This window comes from Otolemur garnettii, unplaced genomic scaffold (genome assembly GCF_000181295.1).
Source record: "Otolemur garnettii isolate 467f Iridium unplaced genomic scaffold, OtoGar3 scaffold00058, whole genome shotgun sequence".
Classification (NCBI taxonomy): Eukaryota; Metazoa; Chordata; class Mammalia; order Primates; family Galagidae; genus Otolemur; species Otolemur garnettii.
This window is the reverse complement of record NW_003852453.1, coordinates 10,115,759-10,136,204: the sequence shown is the minus strand read 5'-3', so window position 1 is coordinate 10,136,204 and position 20,446 is coordinate 10,115,759. Positions and strand designations below refer to the sequence as shown.

The 20,446-nt window shown below is 49.3% G+C and overlaps 1 protein-coding gene across 1 annotated transcript in view; it reads left to right on the top strand.

Moving 5' to 3' along the window:
• CNGB1 (cyclic nucleotide gated channel beta 1) overlaps positions 1 to 20,446 on the top strand; it is a 71,269-nt gene that overhangs the window by 46,213 nt on the left and 4,610 nt on the right. Inside the window, exons 23-31 of the mRNA XM_012806814.1 lie at positions 2,777 to 2,841; positions 3,416 to 3,538; positions 5,069 to 5,210; positions 5,925 to 6,084; positions 7,124 to 7,221; positions 7,317 to 7,400; positions 11,514 to 11,632; positions 11,856 to 12,002; positions 20,269 to 20,443. Coding sequence (XP_012662268.1) covers positions 2,777 to 2,841; positions 3,416 to 3,538; positions 5,069 to 5,210; positions 5,925 to 6,084; positions 7,124 to 7,221; positions 7,317 to 7,400; positions 11,514 to 11,632; positions 11,856 to 12,002; positions 20,269 to 20,443 — 1,113 coding nt within the window. The remainder of the gene's footprint in view (positions 1 to 2,776; positions 2,842 to 3,415; positions 3,539 to 5,068; positions 5,211 to 5,924; positions 6,085 to 7,123; positions 7,222 to 7,316; positions 7,401 to 11,513; positions 11,633 to 11,855; positions 12,003 to 20,268; positions 20,444 to 20,446) is intronic.

The following is a 20,446-nucleotide window of genomic DNA, read 5'->3' as shown; positions in this document are numbered from 1 at the left end:
AAAAAAAAAAAAAAAAAAGAAAATAGAGACCCTGCCCTCACTCTCTTCACCCCGAACCCTGGGCTTACCTGTTTTACCCACTGTGATGTCCTACGGGTATTTCAGATGGATGCGCTGAGTCTCCTGCCCTTGGATTTACTCTACTTGAAGATGGGCGTGAACCCCCTCCTTCGTTTGCCCCGGTGTTTAAAGGTAGGACTGGTGGGTCCCACCATTCCTGCCCTTCAGCTCCTCTGTGCTGTGCACCAGCACTGACATCTTAATGGCCATTCCCAATAGCCCAGGGCAGGGGGGTGGTGTCCTTGAGGGATGGCACAAGGGGAGAAGCATTTTTCCCACGTGTACCTTAGTGGAAAGTTGATTACAATTGCTAGCACTTTCTGTTCCAGGGACTCTACAAAGACTTACTCCTAAGCCCATAGCGTGAGTGTTATTACCACCATTTCACAAATGAAGGGACTGGGGCACAGAGAGTTTAAGTAATTTGCCCAAGGTCACACAGCTAGGAAGACGTGGACTGCAGATTTGCAGGAAATCTGCCTCTACTGTTTCTGCATTCAGTAATGATGGACACGTTCAAGAGAAGGGCTTCTGTTTTATGATGGCCTCTGTCCAAAAGATAGGGAAATTGATGCTTGGCGAGGCTGGGTGACTTGCCAAAGTGGCAGGTGTGAGGAAGTGCCGGGGTGGATTTGAAAGCACACTCCGGACACCCATTTCATCCTTGGTTGGGCTCAGTGTCATTCCAGCCGTTCCTTCTGCTAACTCACTGGGCAGATTCTGTGTCCCAGGGAGTCTGGCTGGCACAGCATGGACTGGAGACCTGGTATCTGTCCTGTAATGTGACCAGGGTGGCTAGTCATTCAGAGCACATGTGATCCCCCAAATGGATTTTACGAGCCAGCCAATTAAATTCATGTCTCCTGGACATGATGCCTGGTGCCTTTTCCCAAAAGCAGTACTAAAGGAATTTACAAAAGTGGGGGGAGGAGGGGGAAGGGAAGGCAAGCCACAGACATGGCCACCATGCCTGGCTAGTTTTTCTATTTTTAGTAGGGATGGGGTCTTGATCTTGGTTAGGCTGGTCTCAAACTCCTGAGCTCAAGCAATCCACCCTCCTCGGCCTCCTAGAGTGTTAAGATTACAGCCACCATGCCTGTGTTGAGCCTCCTGTTTCGCTCTGCCCTGTTTCTCTGGGTTATTAATGTTACCGCATTTGTCCTTTTTTTTTTGAGACAGAGTCTCACTTTATCACCCCCAGTAGAGTGCCATGGTGTCATAGCTCACAGCAATCTCAAACTCTTGGGCTCAAGCAATCCTCTTGCCTCAGCCTCCTGAGTAGGCATGGTGGCTATAATCTTAACACTGTCGGAGGTGTGAGGACCCTGATGAAGGAGAGCACACCTGGCTGGAAGTGAGCATGGGGGCTGCCTCGGAGCCTCCTGGCTGCCAAGAGGGGAAACTGTAAGTGGCGCGATTCATATCTGACACGTGTCGTTCCCCTGGGGGCTGCAAAGAGTGCATTAGAGCCAAACATCAGGTTGAGGAAGGTTGAGCCCCCAGGCTGAGTTTCACCCCAGATGTAGAGGTGAGACCCGTGTCTTGGTTCGTGCAGTGGCCCTGGCGAGTGTGCATGCCTCATGGGCCTAACATTTAGCTCAACTCAGAGGGTGAGACTCAGTGAGGGAGCCACGCCCATGGTCATTCTGCATCCAATTTAAACTCTAGATGCAAATTAGAATGAACGTTTGGATGATAACTGGCACAGCCCTCGGGGAATCTTCATAAATAGTATTTTCAAATATAAAAAATAAATATGTGCAGGCTTGGCGCCTGTAGCTCAGCGGCTAGGGTGCCAGCCACATAGACCAGAGCTGGCAGGTTCAAATCCAGCCTGGGCTTGCCAAACAACAATGACAACTACAACCAAAAATAGCCGAGTGTCGTGGTGGGCGCCTGTAGTCCCAGCTACTTGGGAGGCTAAGGCAAGAGAATCGCTTAAGCCCATGAGTTTGAGATTGCTATGAGCTGTGATGCCACATCACTCTACTGTGGGTGACAACGTGAGACTTTGTCTCAAAAAAGAAATATAAATAAATAAATAAATATGTGCAAAGATAGGGGCGGGGATGGATAAAGTAGCAAAATGCAAAGAACTTGTAGCTTTGAATTCTATCTGGGTTTGAGAGCTGTCTCCGTCAGGTGCTAGGCTTATGCTCTGGACAAGTGACTGGGCTTCTCCAATTGCCAATTTTCTCTCTGTCAAAGGACAAAGATAATACGTACCACACATGTAAATGAGGAATAAGGTGATGTACGTAAAGTGTCAGTCATATCACAGGTACTCAAGAAAGTATCTTATTATTATAGATCAGCCTTTGAAGGATTAAGGGAGGAGTGTTAGGGATGCCGTTTCTTTATAAAATGGTTTTCTTCATAAATCACATTCAAAACAGCATCCTTAACCTGGGACACACCTATCCCCCAAAGTTTCATGATAGGAGTCAGGAGGTCCAGGTGTCCTCTGAAATTATAAGCAAACTGTGAGAATGTGATTATTTGTTATTTCTGATGGGCTGTGGCTTTCATCAGATTCCTGAACGGAGTTTCTAGCCTCCACCCTTCAAGGGGCTGAGGCCCTCCGATTCTGAATAGTCACTGAGAATTCCCCTCCTCCCGGGAGCTGCAGAAGAGGCCCTTGGTCCTGGCACCCAGGGGGGTGGGGGCAGCATGCAGTAGAGACCAGGGCTGCCCTGACGCCTTGCTCTCCCTCCAGTACATGGTCTTCTTTGAGTTTAACAACCGTCTGGAATCCGTGCTCAGCAAGGCCTACATCTATAGGTGAGACACCTCCCGCCATGCCTACACACAGAATGTCTGCAACAAGAATATCCTGCTCCCTCCATCATGATGAGGGCACACATAGGCCAGTACAGGGGTTCTGGCATTGCCAGCAGGGCCCACATTTTTATCTCAGCTTAGGGAACTGAAGCCCCTACCCAGCTCTAATAGAACAGAATGGCTGTGAGGTCGCAGTGGGCCCTGTCACAGGTGTCCAAGGATGGGGCACAAGACCACCAGGTTGCACTCAGGGCACGAGGCTTCTGTCCATATTGCTCATGCAGTGGGGGTGGGGGGCATGGTCTGTGTCTTCCCTTCTCTGCATGATCTGGGCCACCCCCCCCCGCCTCCCAGTGGATATGTTTCCCCTCTGGCCCCTCCACTCCCCCAAAACTTGTCTGTGCAGGTGGCCCTGCTTCCCCTGTGCCAATTCCTGCCCAAGTCTTTACAATGTTCATTTAACTGCCACCATTCCAGCCCCCCAAAGCATCTGTTGCACCAGCCTGGTTACTGGTCGGTTCCCACTGGCTGGTGTCCCCTCTCAGCCACTGTGTTCATGCCTCTCCTCCTGCAGGGTCATCAGGACCACAGCCTATCTCCTCTACAGCTTGCATCTGAATTCCTGTCTTTATTACTGGGCTTCGGACTATGAGGGCATTGGCTCCACTCATTGGGTTTATGACGGTGTGGGAAACAGGTGAGCCATAGTTTCTCTCCTGGGACCACCCCCGGGTGGCATTCCTATTCTTTCTACTTCACAGCACAGGGACTACAGAAGGAGTTCCACTGCCACCATGTTGCCAAGGCTATTTTGCTCGTAAGGAATCACGGACAGGACAAGTTTCAAGGGCAAGCCTCCGTGTCTTCTCCGTGCTAAGGTGTCTTGAGCACCTGCCATGCATCAGGTAGTAGGGTACAAATGTGAACATGACTTGCCAGAGGGCAGCACCTGTGGCTCAGTGGGTAGGGCGCTGGCCCCATATACCAAGGGTGGCAGGTTCAAACCCGGCCCTGGCCAAACCACAACAAAAAAAATAGCCAGGCATTGTGGCAAGCACCTGTAGTCCCTGCTACTTGGGAGGCTGAGGCAAGAGAATTGCTTAAGCCCAAGAGTATGAGGTTACTATGAGCTGTGCTGCCATGGCACTCTACCAAGGGCAACATAGTGAGACTCTGTCTCAAAAAAAAAAAGGAAAAACTAGCATGGTGGTGGGCACCTGCAGTCCCAGCAACTCGGGAGGCTGAGGCAGGAGGATCGCTTGAGCCCAAAAGTCTGGGGTTGCTGTGAGCTAGGTTGACACTATGGCACTCTAGCCATAGTGTGTGGAGGTGTGGGGTGAGGACCAGGGCAGGCCTGGAGAGTCAGAGCACAGGCTTTAGGACAAGGAGGCCCAGGCCTGACTCCTGGAGCTGCCATCTGCCAGCAGTACACAGGTCACTTCTCTTTTCTGGGCCTCAGTTTCTTCATCTGCAAAATGGGGCTTAAAATGCAACTCATACCCTAAAGAAGTAACTGTGAGGGGTAGAGGTGGCTGAGTGGTTTTCCCAGTGCCAGGCCACAGTGGGCACTCAGTTGGCCATAGCGATGAAGAGGAGGAGGAAGGAAGGGTTGAATGGAGAGTTAGTCACCTCTGTGCTCCCTGCCTCACCCTGGGGTATGTCCATTAGTGATGCAAAATGCTCACAGCCCAGCCTGTCAACCCTGTGTCTGCCTCCAAGCACTTGGGAAGACACTCAGACTCCCTTGCTGAAGGTTCACAAGCCTGTGTCAGGGGGTTACTGATAATGGATGACAGCTCAGGAACAGTGCCCAGGGTTCTAGTCCCCGCTTTGGAAGTTGCCAGCTGGTGACCATGGGTGTTCCTTTTCCTTTTTGGGCCCTCAGTTTCACTGTCTGGAAAATAGCTGGAGTCAGAAAAGTTGGTCGTCAAGATATCTTCCAACTCTGACGGCTTTCTTGCTTCCATGAACTAACACAACCGGGAATAGCAAAGGCAAAGACAGTGTGAATTAAAGGCACATAGAAGGCGCCCAGTCATCAGTGTCAGGAGACCTGGCAAACCGGTTGCAGCACGCTCTGTGCTTGTGAGAGGGTTTTTCTTGCCTTTATGAGCTGTAAAGGGCCTCTCCCTTTTGCGCGATATGCCTCTATCCGAGGGGTCTGCCACCCAGAGTCAGCGGATCGGGGCCTGTGATGACCGAGGTGCCTTTTCTCTTCTCTCTCCAGTTACATTCGCTGTTACTACTGGGCTGTGAAGACCCTCATCACCATCGGTGGGCTGCCGGACCCCAGGACGCTCTTTGAAATCATCTTCCAGCTGCTAAACTATTTCACGGGTGTCTTTGCTTTCTCTGTGATGATCGGACAGGTAGCTGGGACATCAGCCTGGCTTCCCATCCCCCCGACTGCAGGGCACCTCCCACCGCTACCAGAAATGTCACCCTGTGCTTCCTCCTTTTGGACTAAGCCTGGGAAAGAGCACTGGTCTGGGAGTCAGGACCTGGGCCCTGCAGGTTGGGGGTGCCTAGGTCCCTCTTCCCCCCCAGGTCATTTCCATTTGAAATGTTGGTCCCTTTAGGGTCCCTCATGAGCTGAGCTGAAGGGTTTTCTGTAAAGGCTGAGGAGTTGGGCGGCTGCTTTCAGAGAAACCCCTGGGGAAGCGTCTTTTATCTCAGTCAGTGCATGACGTGACAACTGGGGGTTCTCTAAGTTGCCTTTAAAGGCACCACGGTGCGGAACAAACAGTATGGCTGGGTCCACATTTCCTCTAGCATTAGACAGTGGCTGCTGGCCCTGAGGGGCCATGAGGTACCAGAATCAGCCCAGCCCAGCAAGGTGTCCCCTTCAGCTGGTGGAACTGAAGCCAACCCAGGAGCCGGCCACCTCACTCCCCCCTCCCATGTCAGCAAAACATTCTCTGTGCGTGGACATGTTTCTTCCACTCTCCCAAACCTCAGGCCCCCCCATCCCGTTCCCCAATCACCTGCTCCTGGCCTGTGTAAGCTGACACATCCCCAAACCCACTGAATAGCCCCTCTCTGGCCCACTGGCTGCCTTGATCTTGCTTAACCTTTTCCCCCAGATGAGAGATGTGGTGGGGGCTGCCACTGCGGGACAGACCTACTACCGCAGCTGCATGGACAGCACGGTGAAGTACATGAATTTCTACAAGATCCCCAAGTCGGTGCAGAACCGTGTCAAGACCTGGTACGAGTACACCTGGCAGTCACAAGGCATGCTGGGTAAGATTGGCCGCACCCCCGCCTGCCCCAGCCGGCTCTCATTGCCTGGTGCTTGCCTTCTGAGGCCTCCTTCATCCTCTGTGTCCTTGAGGCCCTGAGCAGTGGGGCCTTATTTTGGTTGTGGCCCCAAGGTTTATGTGAGAGGGACCTAGTGAGGCCTGTGACATGTCCCACGCTGGCCAGCACAAGATCTCTGAAGAATATGGGGCTTGTCTTCCCGGTGCCTGGCCAGCTCTTTCACTCACCCCAAAGTGCATCCCCAGTGAAGACCGAAGTACAGTTTAAGTCAGGAGAGAAAGAAGACCCCCCTCTTATTTCCTCTTCCTCCTGCTCTTGCTCTCTCCCCCTTCCTATCCTGTCTTTCTCTGCCAGGCCCCTGTTCCCCCAAAGCAGGCTCTAGAGCAGTGGTTCTCAACCTGTGGGTCGTGACCCACAGGAACTGTATTAAAGGGTCACGGCATTAGGAAGGTTGAGAACCATTGTTCTAGAGCCACACAGCTCAGGTAGGATCATGACTCCATCTCCCTGTGCTGTGTGGCTGTGGGCAAGCCACTGCCCCTTCATCAGCTATAAAGTAGGGATCATAGTAGTGGGAAGCTCTTGGGTTCTTGGGTTTAATAAAATAATTTTTGTAAAGAAGTGCCCAGCTTATAGAAGTGCTTGATAACTAGTTCCTGCTAATGTTCTCAGAGTGTGAGTGGGGAAGACAGATCATCAACAATTGCCTTAAAGGGTATGATAAGTGCTAGAGCACAGGGGCTGCTAACCCAGGAGCTGGGTGGGAGAGATCAGGGAAGGCTTCCAGGAGGAGGTGACGATAGTGCTGGTTCTGAAGAATGAGTAGGAGTAGTCAGGGAAGTGCACGGGGGTGTTCCTGGCAACAGCCTGGAGGAGAGAGAGGCTCTCTCCACATCTAGATGGTTCCATGTGGCAGGGCTATGGTGTGCCCAGGTGAGCCAGACCAGTGGGGACTTGGCCCGAATGTGTGTGTGGGGAGGATCTCAGCTCTCTGGTGACCCTTGCCGGGTTTCATTCACAGATGAGTCAGAGCTGATGGTGCAGCTTCCAGACAAGATGCGGCTGGACCTTGCCATCGATGTGAACTACAACATTGTGAGCAAAGTGGCGCTCTTCCAGGTACACCTGCCCCTGCCCTCACCCTGGGGGCGCTGCGGGGCTCTCAGCCCCGATCTCTCCCTAAGCAGAATCCCTTTCCCCTCCTCTTGGAGCAGGGCTGCGACCGGCAGATGATCTTTGACATGCTGAAGAGGCTTCGCTCTGTTGTCTACCTGCCCAACGACTACGTGTGCAAGAAGGTGAGGCAGCAGCCTTGCAAGGAGCTGGGCTGTAGGGGGCGCCTGTGAAGGCCCAGTGAGGTTTGCACGCTTGGGTCAGAGTGGGATGGTTGGGAGGGAGAAGGGTGCCTGCAGCTCCATGCGCTGGTGACCTGACCAGTAGCAGATTAGGAGGCTTTCTCTAATTCCAAGCAGTGAACACAAACGTGCCTTGGGCTTTGCAAAGCAGTTCCCCCAGCTCTCTCCACATGTGACCATGGGGGCCAAGATGAGGAGCCCCATCTTACAAAAAGGGAAATGGGGACCCTTAACTGTGTAGGTGGGACTGCTTCCAGGATCTCTTCCCATCAGGAGAGGAGTGGGCCAAAGTCAAAGCTTGCAAACTTATGCCCCTTGGGGAGGATCCAGCCCTCAGGTAGTTTGTGAGTTTTTTTCTAATCTTTAAAAAAAATAGTTAAACTAGTCTCAAATCTTTAAAAATTGGAGGGGCAGTGCATGTGGCTCAATGAGTACGGTGCTGGCCCCATATACCAAGGGTGGTGGGTTCAAACCTGGCCCCAGCCAAACTGCAACAACAACAACAACAAAAAAGGTGGGTGTTGTGGTGGGCGCCTGTGGTCCCAGCTACTCAGGAGGCTGAGGCAAGAGAATCGCCTAAGCCCAAGAGCTGGAGGTTGCTGTGAGCTGTAATGCCACGGCACTCTACCAAGGGCAACAAAGTGAGACTCTGTCTTTAAAAAAAATTTTTTTTTTTATTAAACCAAAATTGGGAAGTTTCATATAAAAATCCAGATCTCTGGCTGAAAATAGAAGATCTGTTTACACTGAGTCCCAGTTTTCCAAATAGCAAGAGTCAGCTGGAGTGCAGGAAGGGTTGCCTGGGTAGGGCTCTCTCCTGATACCACAGGCCTCACCACTCCCCACTGCCCTATACCAGGCTCCCTGCACTGCCTGGCATCACCCATTGATCCTAGAACAACAATGACTAGAGTCCTTTCTGCTCCCTGTCTTTGGGATCCAAAGTGAGGCCAAAGTCACTGAGTGGGTGAGAGGAGGGCGGGGGCAGAAACTCAGTCTCAGTCCTCTGGTACAGAGCTGTTAAAAGGGCTCTGTGTGTGAACAGGGGGGGAAATATTGCCCAAGCAGGCTCTGTAGCAGTGAAGTTTTATTTATTTATTTATGTATTTGAGACAGAGCTTCAAGCTGTCCTCCTGGGTAGAGTGCTCTGGCATCACAGCTCACAGCAACCTCCAATTCCTGGGCTCAAGCAAGTCTCCTGCCCCTGCTTCCCAAGTAGCTGGGACCACAGGCGCCCGCCACAACGCCCGGCTATTTTTTGGTTGCAGCCGTCATTGTTGTTTGGTGGGCCCAGGCTGGATTCGAACCTGCCACCTTAGGTGTATGTGGCTGGTGCCTTAGCCACTTGAGCCACAGATGCTGAGCCAGCAGGGAAGTTTTAGAAGCAGAAAGGTAGGCGAACAAGGAAAAAGGATGCTACAGATGGCTGAGAATTTAAAGCTGTGGTCTTAGGAAGGCCAGGGTCTAGGAAGAATAGTGATCTTTCTGACATTGGAACCACTTCTTAGCTGTGTAACCACAGGCAAGTGGCTTGCCCTCTCTGAGCTCTTCTCATGGGCAAAGTGGGGATATTGACAGGCCCTCCCTGATGGGGGTGGTTGTGAGGATTGAATAAGATGTGCATACAGAGTTTGACGCCGCACCTGGCACAGAAAAGATGCAGGTGCTGTTGCTGCCATCCTGGTGAGAGATGTAGAGTTTGCTTTAGATGAGAAAAGTTGAATCAGGTGCTGGGCAGGGAGTCAGCAAGTTACAGTGAGCACTCTGTGAACGTGTGTGAAGGGCGCCCTCTGCTGTCTGGTCTTGCTCCACAACAATCTCTCTATGATGCCTCTGGAGGTGGTCAGTGAGGTGAGGGTTTCCTTACCCTTCTCACGGGTGTGACGCTGAACACAGAAACAGGGAGATGAAACTTCCCTCGTATTTGTCAAGAGGGCCACGCACATGTGAGATGCACAGGGAAAGTTTGCTGAATAATCAAAAGTGTAACAGAGTTGCAGCCCTTTAAACGACTATTTTATTTATTATATTTTCTGTTTACCTCCTCTGTGGTCGGGTCTCTGCCGAGGGTGACTGACAGGTAGCAGGTCTCTGAGAGCATGAGGATTGGAAGGCATGTGGCAAGCTGGGTGTTTCTGATTCCAGTCCCAAGCACGCTATTCATTCATTCATTCTATTTAATTTGGGATTAAGACCACTGTGTTAGTTTGCCATTATGTCCCAAATGTACACATACCACAGACTAAATGGCCTCTCTAGCTGGCCGCTTCTCTGTTTCTTGACATCATCCGTGCCTGTCTCTGGGTCCAAATTTCCCTTTTTATAGGACACCAGCCATATTGGGGCCCACCCTACTTCAGGATGACTTCATCTTAATTTAAGCAATGATATCAGCAATAATTCCACAACCAAAAATGTTGCATTTGGAAGCACTGGGGATTAGGACTTCAACATATGAATTTGGGGGCAGGGGACACAATTCAGCCCATAACAGCCATGAACTCTGGGACCAGACTGTCTGGGTTCAAATCCTGCTCTGCCTCATCCTAAATTTGTGACCTTGAGCAAAGCATAATCCTGCCTCAGAGGCTTGCTGGGGATTAAGAAAGTGTAATCATGTAAAGCAATTAGACCAATGCCTGGCACAGACGTGTTGGATTTTATTATTGTTGCTGTTATCATTCCTTATTTTTTTTTTTTTTGAGACAGAGCCTCAAGCTGTCCCCCTGGGTAGAGTGCTATGGCTTCACTGCTCACAGCAACCTCCAACTCCTGGGCTCAAGTGAGTCTCCTGCCTCAGCCTCCGAAGTAGCTGGGATCACAGGTGCCCGCCACAAGGCCTGGCTATTTTTTTTTTTTTTTTTGGTTGCAGCCATCATTGTTGCTTGGCGGGCCCAGGCTGGATTTGAACCCGCCACTTAGGTATATGTGGCTGGCACCTTAGCCACCTGAGCCGCTGTTGTCATTCCTATCGCAGTCAGCAAGTGCTTACCAAGCTCCTGCTATGCGCTAGGCATGGGTATTAGTTTATATCATCAGTAGGTCTAGTTCAGTGTTTTTCAACCTTTTTTTTTTTTTAATCTCAGGGCACACTTGAACCTATAGTTAAACTTCCGCAGCACACTTACATTATGTTGATCAAAAAAAAAGAGTGAAGACTGGGTGTGGTGGCTCATACCTATAATCCTAAAACTCTGGGAGGCCGAGGTGGGTTGATTTCTGGAGCTCAGGAGTTTGAGACCCCATCTCTACTAAGAACAGAAAATTATCTGGGTGTTGTGCTGGTGGGTGCCTGTAGTCCCAGCTACTTGGGAAGCTGAGGCATGAAGATTGCTTGAGCCCAAGAGTTTGAGGTTACTATGAGCTATGATAACGCCACAGCACTCAATGTTAGAGTGCAGAGTTAGACTGTATCTCAAAAAAAAGAAAAGAAAGAATAAACTTACTGTGCTTTGAACCTCTCTTGAAAAAATTTAATTAATGATCTTTAAAAATTTCATGGCACATCTAAGATCCTCTTAGTCACTGGTCTACCTGGAAATTTGCAGAATACACCTGCACCTCCCAGGTGAGCTAACTACAGGGGTTCTCAGTCTGTGGGTTGCAACCTCTTTGTAACAATGAAAATACATCCTGAATATCAGATATTTACATTACAATTCATAAAAGTAGTAAAATTAGAGTTATGAAATAGCAATGAAAATAATTTTATGGTTGGGGGTCACCACAACATGAGGAACTGTATTAAGGGGTTGCGGCTTTAGGAAGGTTGAGAACCACTGAGCTAGCACTTTCCATTCCATGACACCACGAAATCCCCACCATGACCCTGTGAGTTTGGCAGGGCAAAGGGTGTTCACTCCTCCCAGTGCACAGGTGAGGACACTGAGGCTCAGGAAGGAAGGGAATGGCCCCACACCACACACCACATTGTGGCCGGGGGGCCAGAGCCCAGCCCAGGTTCCTCCTTGCTGGACCTCCAGCCTCCAGCTCAGTGCTTGCTGCTTCTCTGGTGGCGTTGGGGCATGAGCAGAAGTCACCCCTTCTCTGTTTCAGGGGGAGATTGGCCGTGAAATGTACATCATCCAAGCAGGGCAGGTGCAGGTTTTGGGAGGCCCTGATGGGAAGGCTGTGCTGGTGACGCTAAAAGCTGGATCTGTGTTTGGAGAGATAAGGTCAGAGGGGAGCTGGGGTAAGATGGGGCCTCTGGCCAAGGCTGGGGACGGGGAAGGGGATGGGGTAGGGGGGTGGCCTGTGTGTGGAACTGAGGAAGGTGTTGATTAGCACTGGCACCTGCTGATGAATGGGGGGCAGGCTTTCCCCTGCAGGGGTGCACCATTGCACAGCGGGTCAAAACCACAGCCTCCCCAAGGTCTCACCCCTTTCTTCTCTGCCCAGCTTGCTGGCTGTCGGGGGAGGGAACCGGCGCACAGCCAACGTGGTGGCCCACGGGTTTACCAACCTGTTTATTCTGGACAAGAAGGACCTGAATGAAATTTTGGTGCATTATCCTGAGTCTCAGAAGTTACTCCGGAAGAAGGCCAGGTAGGTAACTTTATTGTCATTTAAAAAGAGATTGCTGAAGACGAGGACTTCAGCAATCGGTAAATGTAGGATTGAAACAATGCTATTTTATCTCATCCATAATCCACCTTCGGATTCTCTCACTGTCCCAGCAGTAGCTTTGTTTTCTTTTTCCCTCCCTGGTTTCTTCTCCTTTTCCATCCCTGGTTCAGTTCCAGGGTTGCACATGGCGTGAAGGTGCCAGGCATTCTTAGTCTCCCTTGATCTGGGACAGCTTCTCAGCCTTTTTCTGTCTTTAGCGACCAAAGTCATTCCAGCACACAGTTATTTTGTACAACGTCCCTCGATTTGAGTTTGACATTTCCTTGTACTTACCTGCAGGTTTCGCATTTTTGGCAGGAATAACTCGGAAGCAATGTGGTGTCTTGTTCAGTGAGTGTAGGGAGAGGCATGTGACAGTGGTTTCCTCCAACACTGGTGATTTTTACTGTGATCATTTGGTTAAGGTGTCTGCCTTGAAATGTTACTACTTACTAATTGATAAGTAATTTGAGGGGACTCACTTTGAAACGATATAGATGTCTTATTCCCCTTTGAGCTTTCACCCACTATTTTTTTTTTTTGAGATAGTCTCACTATGCCACCCTCGTTAGAGCGCTGTGCTGTCACAGCTCACAGCAACCTCAAACTCTTGGGCTTAAGTGATTCTCTTGCCACAGCCTTCCAAGTAGCTGGGACTACAGGCGCCTGCCACAATACCCAGCTATTTTTGTTGTAGTTGTCATTGTTGTTTGGCAGGACCCGGGCCGGGTTCAAACCCTCCAGCCCCAGGTGTATGTGGCTGGCGCCCTAGCCGCTGAGCTACAGGCGCTGAGCCATTCATGCGCTGTTTTGTAGCATTATGGATGGCTCCTTGCTAAATCAGTGATTGCCGGGAGGGTTGCAAAATGTCGGTTTTCTAACCTCCTCACTCCACATTTATTAGGTAGCAGTCAACTGTCAGGAAGAGCTTTTCCTTCTCTCCCTTCTCTGCTCATTTGTCTATGTATTTCTATAAGTATAGATTTCCTTTGTTCTATGAATATTATGTTACAGTCATTACTTGGATGCTCACAATTGTTCCAGTTTGGCCAGTGGGCAACTGTTCAAGCTGGCTCTGGGGAGTCTTTGTTATAGCGCCAGCAGATTTTAGCACTTCTGTGCTTACACAGGACGAAAAAGGAATAAGAAACCCTGGTTCCTCTTGTGCTTTCTCTGCTGTATCCTTGGAAATGGCCTTTTTTCCAGGGAGCCTTGATCCCTGTGAGTGGGGAATGGTTTTAGAAACCAAAATCTGAGTCCTAGGTGCACTCATTGCTACTGGGGTGCAACTAGGCCTTCTCAGGGGACAGAACTTCGAAACACACCCATATGCACACTTTATCTATAATAAACACAAATATGTATTTACACACATATGCCACTGTACACGCACATATACGTATTTATCAGTATCGATTTTTCTATCTATACCTACCTATTAATCAATCTACCTATGAAACAATTTCAGTCCAACACCACAGAATTCTTTATCTTCTCCCTTTCCATCCTTTCTCCCTTCAGAATTCCCAGACTCAGTTCTAAGTAGAGTTCGAGGTGTGACAGAGTTCTTTTGTCTTCTGTCTGAGTGTGTGTGACGCCTGTAGTGTATGTCCAGCGTTATTGGCATCCATTCTCCTCTCCCTCCCTTTTCATGTGGTTATTGTGAAATACAGCTGGGTTCGTTTGTTTCAGTTTACGGTTGTTTTGTTTCAGGGATTCCCCCTCCTACTCACTGATCCTTGTTGATTTTTTGTTGCTGTTTTGAGTATGTAAGGCATCAGCACATCTCCAGAAGTCAAACTCTACAAAAAGGCCTACTGACAAAAGTGTCCCAACTTTCCCCTGCCCCCGTTGTCACCCACTCTTTAAGGTGACCAATCTCACTAGCTTATGCTTTTTTCTTTTTCTTCCTGTGTTTACTTTTGCACTTAGAGGCAGATCTAAGAATATTTTCTTTCTTGTTTTTTCTAGCAGACCACTCTCTCTCTGCAGGATAAGAACATTTTCTTATTTCTCCTTGTTTTTTACACAAAAGGTAGTGTGAGGTGGATTCTTTTCTTTCACATGACATCAAATCCTGGAAATCATTTTCTGTCCGTCCCCAGACCACTTCCTCATTCCTTTCCCCAGATGTAGAGCGTTTCCTATGAATGGGCATTTAGGGGATTTCCAATACTTTGCAATTAACGAACAGTGCTGGCATGTGTCTGCAGGTCTGTATTTTTCATTGTTGGGGAATAGATAATTTTTTAAATCTGATTTTTGCTTTCAACCCCTTCAGATCAGGTTTCAAATTGAGCGCCAGGGACAGACCACTCACGATAGACTTGGGAGACTGATGGGGCTCAGATCCCTTCCATGTAACACACAGTACTGACTGTGTGACTTCGGGAAAGTTATTGAACTTTTCTGGTCTCAGTTTTCTCCTATGTAAAGGTACTAACCCTCCACTTTGCTGGCGTGAAGATTAAGCACTGTGCAGGGATGTCTCCAGGGGGGTGCCTGGCATCTGGGAGAGTTCAAGACATGCTAATAATGATCATTGTTCCCCTTTATCCACCAAATCCTCTCCATAATTTAATGGGATCAAACCCTTATAATCCACATATCTGGTTTTTTTTCCTTCCTCACCTTTGATCACATATTCTTACTCTCCACTTCACTCTGTGAAATGATGCCATAAGCAAACCGCACAGAGAGCAGTTGTAATGAGACAAACCTTCTCGCCAATATCCATTCCTACAACACAGTAATTTATTGAGTACACAATTCCAGTTCTAGGCCCTGGGGACCCAGCAGGAACCAGAGAGAGCTTACATTTTAGTCAGGAAACTGACAGGGGAAAAAATGAACGATTAGGAGATGCATCAGCCAGGGCGAGGAGGGGAGGTGACAGAGGGGGCTGTTTGAGATGAGCAGGTCAGGGGAAGCCGTTCTGAAGAGGTGGTGTTTCAGCTGAGGCCTGGCTGCAGGGAAGAGCATTCCAGACAGAGGGAATGGCATATCCCAAGGCCCTGAGGAGAAGCAGGCTCAGCGCCTGGGTGGCAGGACAGTAAGGAAATTGGCAGAGCTTGGTGCGGGATCAGAGAAGTCAAGGGAGAGGGGCTGGGCCTTGCAGGTCTGGGCTGTAATGACTTGGCCTTTCGCTCTGAGGGAGATAGGAGCCACACAGGGTTTTATATAGAGGAGTGACTTGATGGGACTTAGGTTTTCACAGGATCCCTTTGGCAGCTTCCGGGCAGAAGGATGTAGTGTTAATCTTTCAGTGTCCTACACAAAAGGCCTGAGGTCCCCTGGGGAAGAAAGTTGCCCTCTGACTCATCTCACCTGGCCACTCTCAGGGACCCACCAGGCCCTTGCAAAGGCCAATCTATGTGTTATTCCCACAGAATCTGCCCACACCCCCTCTCACATCAGCCGAATGCCAGCCCCTTCTTTGCCGAGGGACAGGGAAGTGGAGTAGATCCTCCCTCCTCAGGGATTCCATATTTGCAAATTCGCCTCCTCACTACAAGGTATTTGTAAGCCCAACTTCAGCCCTCACAGGCTTCTGTGGCCATTTGTGGACGTGCACAGAGTGGGGATAATCCGAGCCGCCGCGAGTGCCTGTTTCCAGCTGAGGAGCTTCTTGCTTCTTCTGCTTTTGTGCTATAAACAGGCGTCTTTTCTCGTGGTCTGTTTAATACCACATTTTTCACATATTTGTACACTTTATTGCTGATGTCACTGTTTTTTTCTTTTTTTTTTAAAGACAAGAGTCTCACTTTATCACCCTCTGTAGAGTGCTGTGGCATCACAGCTCACAGCAACGTCCAACTCCTGGGCTTAGGCGATTCTCCTATCTCAGCCTCCCAAGTATCTGGGACTACAGGCACCGCCACAACGCCCAGCTATTTTTTTGTTGCAGTTCAGTCTGGGCCGGGTTTGAACCCGCCACCGTCGGTATATGGGGCTGGCGCCCCGCTCACTGAGCCACAGGTGCCGCCCTGATGTCACTGTTAAAACTGTCCTCAAGTAAAGAGCTGAAGATCTTAGTTTTCCTAAGCACAGTAAGGCTGTGATGTGCCTGACACTGAAAATGTGTGTTTGATAAGCATCGCTCGAGCACGAATTGTAGTGCTGTTGGCTGTGCGTTCAGTGTTAATGAAGCAATAATATATATTAAATGAGATGTCTTTAGACAGAAACACACATAAAACAAGTGTGTGTATCAAGGTGATGACAGGCTTGCCGAAGCCTGACCCTGAAGGTCCCCTAGGTGCCACGTTCCGATACTTGTTAATTTAGCATTCCCAGAGACCTTACGGAACGTCATTACTGTGAATCAGGAGATTTGACTGCTTATGTCTGGAAACTGACACTAGGACTCCCCTTCCTAGTGGAATGAGGAGGAATAAAGCTCAGGAAAGCCATGCTTGTAGCTGTTAACCCATCCTGCTGGGTGGGTCAGGTGAGGGTTTGGCAAATCAGCTGGGACCCTGTGTGGCTGTCCCCGTTCCTTACAGTGCCTTCTCAACTGGAGAAGGCTGAGACCCAGGAGGCAGAAGGTGAGAGCAAATGGGGAGATAATGGGCCTTCAGCGTGGAGGGCCTGGGACGGGATCAGGCTTGACCAGAAAGGCAGAGGATTCTGTATGAGCTCTGCTAACCATGGAGAGACACTGTCTGAGAACCACAGGGCCCAGAGACATCTGAGTTGCTGAGGGATTCTGTTCAAACCCCCCCCCCTTTTACAGGTGGGGGACCTGAGTCTCTAAAGAAGTGAAGTGCTCAGATCTCAGATCTAAAAATGGGATGGGCTCAGTGCCCATAGCACAGTGGTTATAGTGGCAGCCACATACACTAGGTTGGTGGGTTCAAACCCAGCCTGGGCCAGCTAAGCAACAATGACAACTGCAACAGAAAAATAGCCAGATGTTGTGGCGGGCACCTGTAGTCCCAGCTACTTGGGACACTGAGGCAAGAGAATCGCTTAAGCCCATGAGTTTGAGGTTGTTGTGAGCTGTGATGCCATGGCACTCTATCCAGGGTAGACATAGTGAGACTGTCTCAAATAAATAAATAAATAATAAAAATGGGATGGGCTCGGCACCTGTAGCTATGGCTAGGGCACCAGCCACAAACACCAAGGCTGGTAGGTTAGAATCCAGTCTGGATCTGCCAAACAACAACAACTATAACCAAAAAATAGCTGGGCGTTGTGGTGGGTGCCTATAGTCCCAGCTACTTGGGAGGCTGAGGCAAGAAAATTGCTTAAGCCCAGGAGTTGGAGATTGCTGTGAGCTGTGGCTCCATGGCACTCTACCCAGGGTCACAGCTTGAGACACTCTCTCCAAAAATAATAATAATAATAATGGGATGAAGAATGGGTGTGGTGGCTCATGTCTTTAATCCTAGCACTCTAGGAGGTCAAGGAATGTGGATTGCTTTAGCTCAGTGTTTTGATACCAACCTGAGCAAAAGGAGACCCCCATCTCTACTAAAAATAGTAAAATTAGCTGGGCATCACAGAGGGCACCTGTAGTTCAGGAGGCTGAGGCAAGAGGCTTGCTCAAGTCCGAGAGTGTGAGGTTGCTGTGAGCTATGATGACACGTTGGCACTCTACCCAGGGCGATATAGTGAGACTCTGTCTCAAAAAAATAAAAATAGAAATAAATAAATAAAAATAAAAACAGGATAAAGAGGTCTTATGCCTTCCATCTTCTCCCGGGGTGATTCTTCCACACTAATTATAGGGAAGATACATTATCTGAACATGAGGATAAGTTTCCCTAATCTGGAAATGCCCCACAAGTCAACTTAATGTTTCAAAACAGAGACACCGATTACCAATCAGCAAAAGTCCAATACCGAGTTTTTTGTGTCATTTGAGCATTACTCCAAGCCTTCTTGTGGACTGTCACACTGTGAATTATGAACTCAAATCACACAGGGGCAGTGCTGGGCTGGCATGTAAGAGGCCTCTGATGAATAATCATGTTTATGTTCTCCTGGGGGAACCCCAGCTGGAAAATGCAAATCTTGGGCAGTTAATAGCAATATACACAATTTAAATCCATTGCCTCTGATTAAATAAGCGGCTAAGAATGGCCTTATTTTTAAACAAATAAGTTTTGTTGGAAGCTTATGAATGAATTTGCCAATTCGTTGTCTAGGCCCACTGATTGCAGGCAAAATTCATTTGTTCTTGAGCCAAACTACTCATCACATGGCTTAGAGTGAAAAATTCCTGTAAAATCCTGAGCCTCTGTTTGATGGAAAATTCTGTCCTTATTTAGAGAAACTGGGTGGGGCATTGCATTAGCTCTGGGTGGTAATTCTGCCTCTGCCACTTCCTGGTTACGTGAGTTAACCATGTGGGGGGCATGTTACTCCCCCACCCTGAGCCTCAGTGTTACCAATTGTAAGAGCCGTAGTAATCCCTTTCCATGTCACAGGTGTGTTTCGAACATCCAAGAACATAATGGCCATGATGTCGCTTTGTCATCATTACGATCTAGGGTGCTAGGGTCAGAGTTGTGGGCTTGAATTCCACTTCCTAGCTGTGCAGCCTGGAGAACATTACTCATCTCCTCTGGCCTTCCTTCCATATCTTCATTTGGAAATGAGGGTCAGTGATAAGACCCACTTGTGAGGATTGGGTCAGAAGTACGGAGACAGCTAGGTCTTCCCTAAGGCTGTCATCAGGACCCCACAGCAGGGTCTTAGATCTTTGTTTTATTTTAAGAAACAGAGTCTTGGCTCAGTGCCTGTAGCACAGTAGTTGTGGTGCCGGCCACATGAACTGAGGCTGGCGAGTTCGAACCCAGCCCAGGCCAGCTAAACAACAATGACAATTACAACAAAAAAATAGCCAGGCATTGTGACAGGCACCTGTAGTCCCAGCTGCTTGAGAGGCTGAGGTAAGACAGTAGCTAAAGCTCAAGAGTTAGAGAGTGCTGGGAGCTGTGACGCCACGGCACTCTACCCAGGGCGACAGCTTGAGACTCTGTCTCAAAAAAAAAGAGAGAGAGAGAGAGAGAGGCAGAGTCTTGGTCTGTTGCCAGGCTGGAGTGCAATGGTGCAATCATAGCTCACTGTAACCTCAAATTTCTGAGCTCAGGCAACTCTCCTGTCTCAACCTCCTGAGTAGCTGGGACTACAGGTATCACCAACACACCTGGCTAATATATATATTTGTAGAAATAGGGTCTTACTATGTTGCTCACACTGGTCTAAAACTCCTGGGCTCAAGTGATCCTCCCATTTTGGCCTTCTGAAGTGTTGGGATTACAGGTGTGAGTCACTACAACTGACCTCATCTCTAATCTTGATGGGGAAGGACCCACTTCCAAGATCACATGATTGTTGGTCAAACTGAGTTCCTTGAGGAGTAGGATGAGGGCCTCAATTCCTGGTTAGTTGCTGGCATCAGGTTCTTTTTTGAGATAGAATCTCACACTGTTGCCCAAGCTAGAGTGCCATGGTGTCAGCCTAGCTCATACCAACTTCAAATTCCTGGGCTCAAAGTGATCCTCTTGTCTCAGCTGCCCAAGTAGCTGGAACCACAGGTGCCACCACAATGCCCAGCTAGTTTTTCTACTTTTAGTAGACACGGGGGTCTTGCTCTTGCTCAGGCTGGTCATGAACACCTGAGTGCAAGCAATTCACCCACCTGGGACTCCCAGAGTGCTAGGTTTATGGGCATGAGCCACTGCACCTGGCCCAGGCTCAGGTTCTGGCCACGTGGGCCTCCCCCAGCATGGCTGCTTCCTTCATCAATGTCAGCAAGGGAGAGTCTCCTTGCAAGACAGAGATCACAATCCTATGTGACATAGTCACACAAGTGCTATCCTTTGTTACGCTGTATTGGTTAAAAGCAAGTCACATGTCTCACTCATCCTCAAGAGGAGTCCGTATATTAAAATGCCCTTCAGAATTTCCTCCCTGTGTGACCTCAGACAAGGGACTCAACCTCTCTGAGCCTCAGTTTCTTCATCTATAAGATGCAGACAATAAGACCCACCCCATTTCAATTGTTCTATTCATTCTCTGAGGGGCTATACATGAAGCACTCAGCACTATGCTTGGCCCAGAAAAAGCACTCAGAAATCATTGGGCAAAATAAGCCCCCCCCCCCATCCCAGCGTAAAGGGTTCTCCTTAAATAAGACTTCCCTTCCTCCCAGGGTGTGCCCGTGATGTAAGTGGACACCTCTCTCTTGCAGGCGCATGCTGAGAAGTAACAACAAACCCAAGGAGGAGAAGAGCGTGCTCATCCTTCCACCCCGGGCTGGCACCCCGAAGCTCTTCAACGCTGCCCTCGCTGCCACGGGAAAGATGGGTGGCAGGGGGGCAAAGGGAGGCCAGCTCGCCCACCTCAGAGCTCGGCTGAAAGAGCTGGCC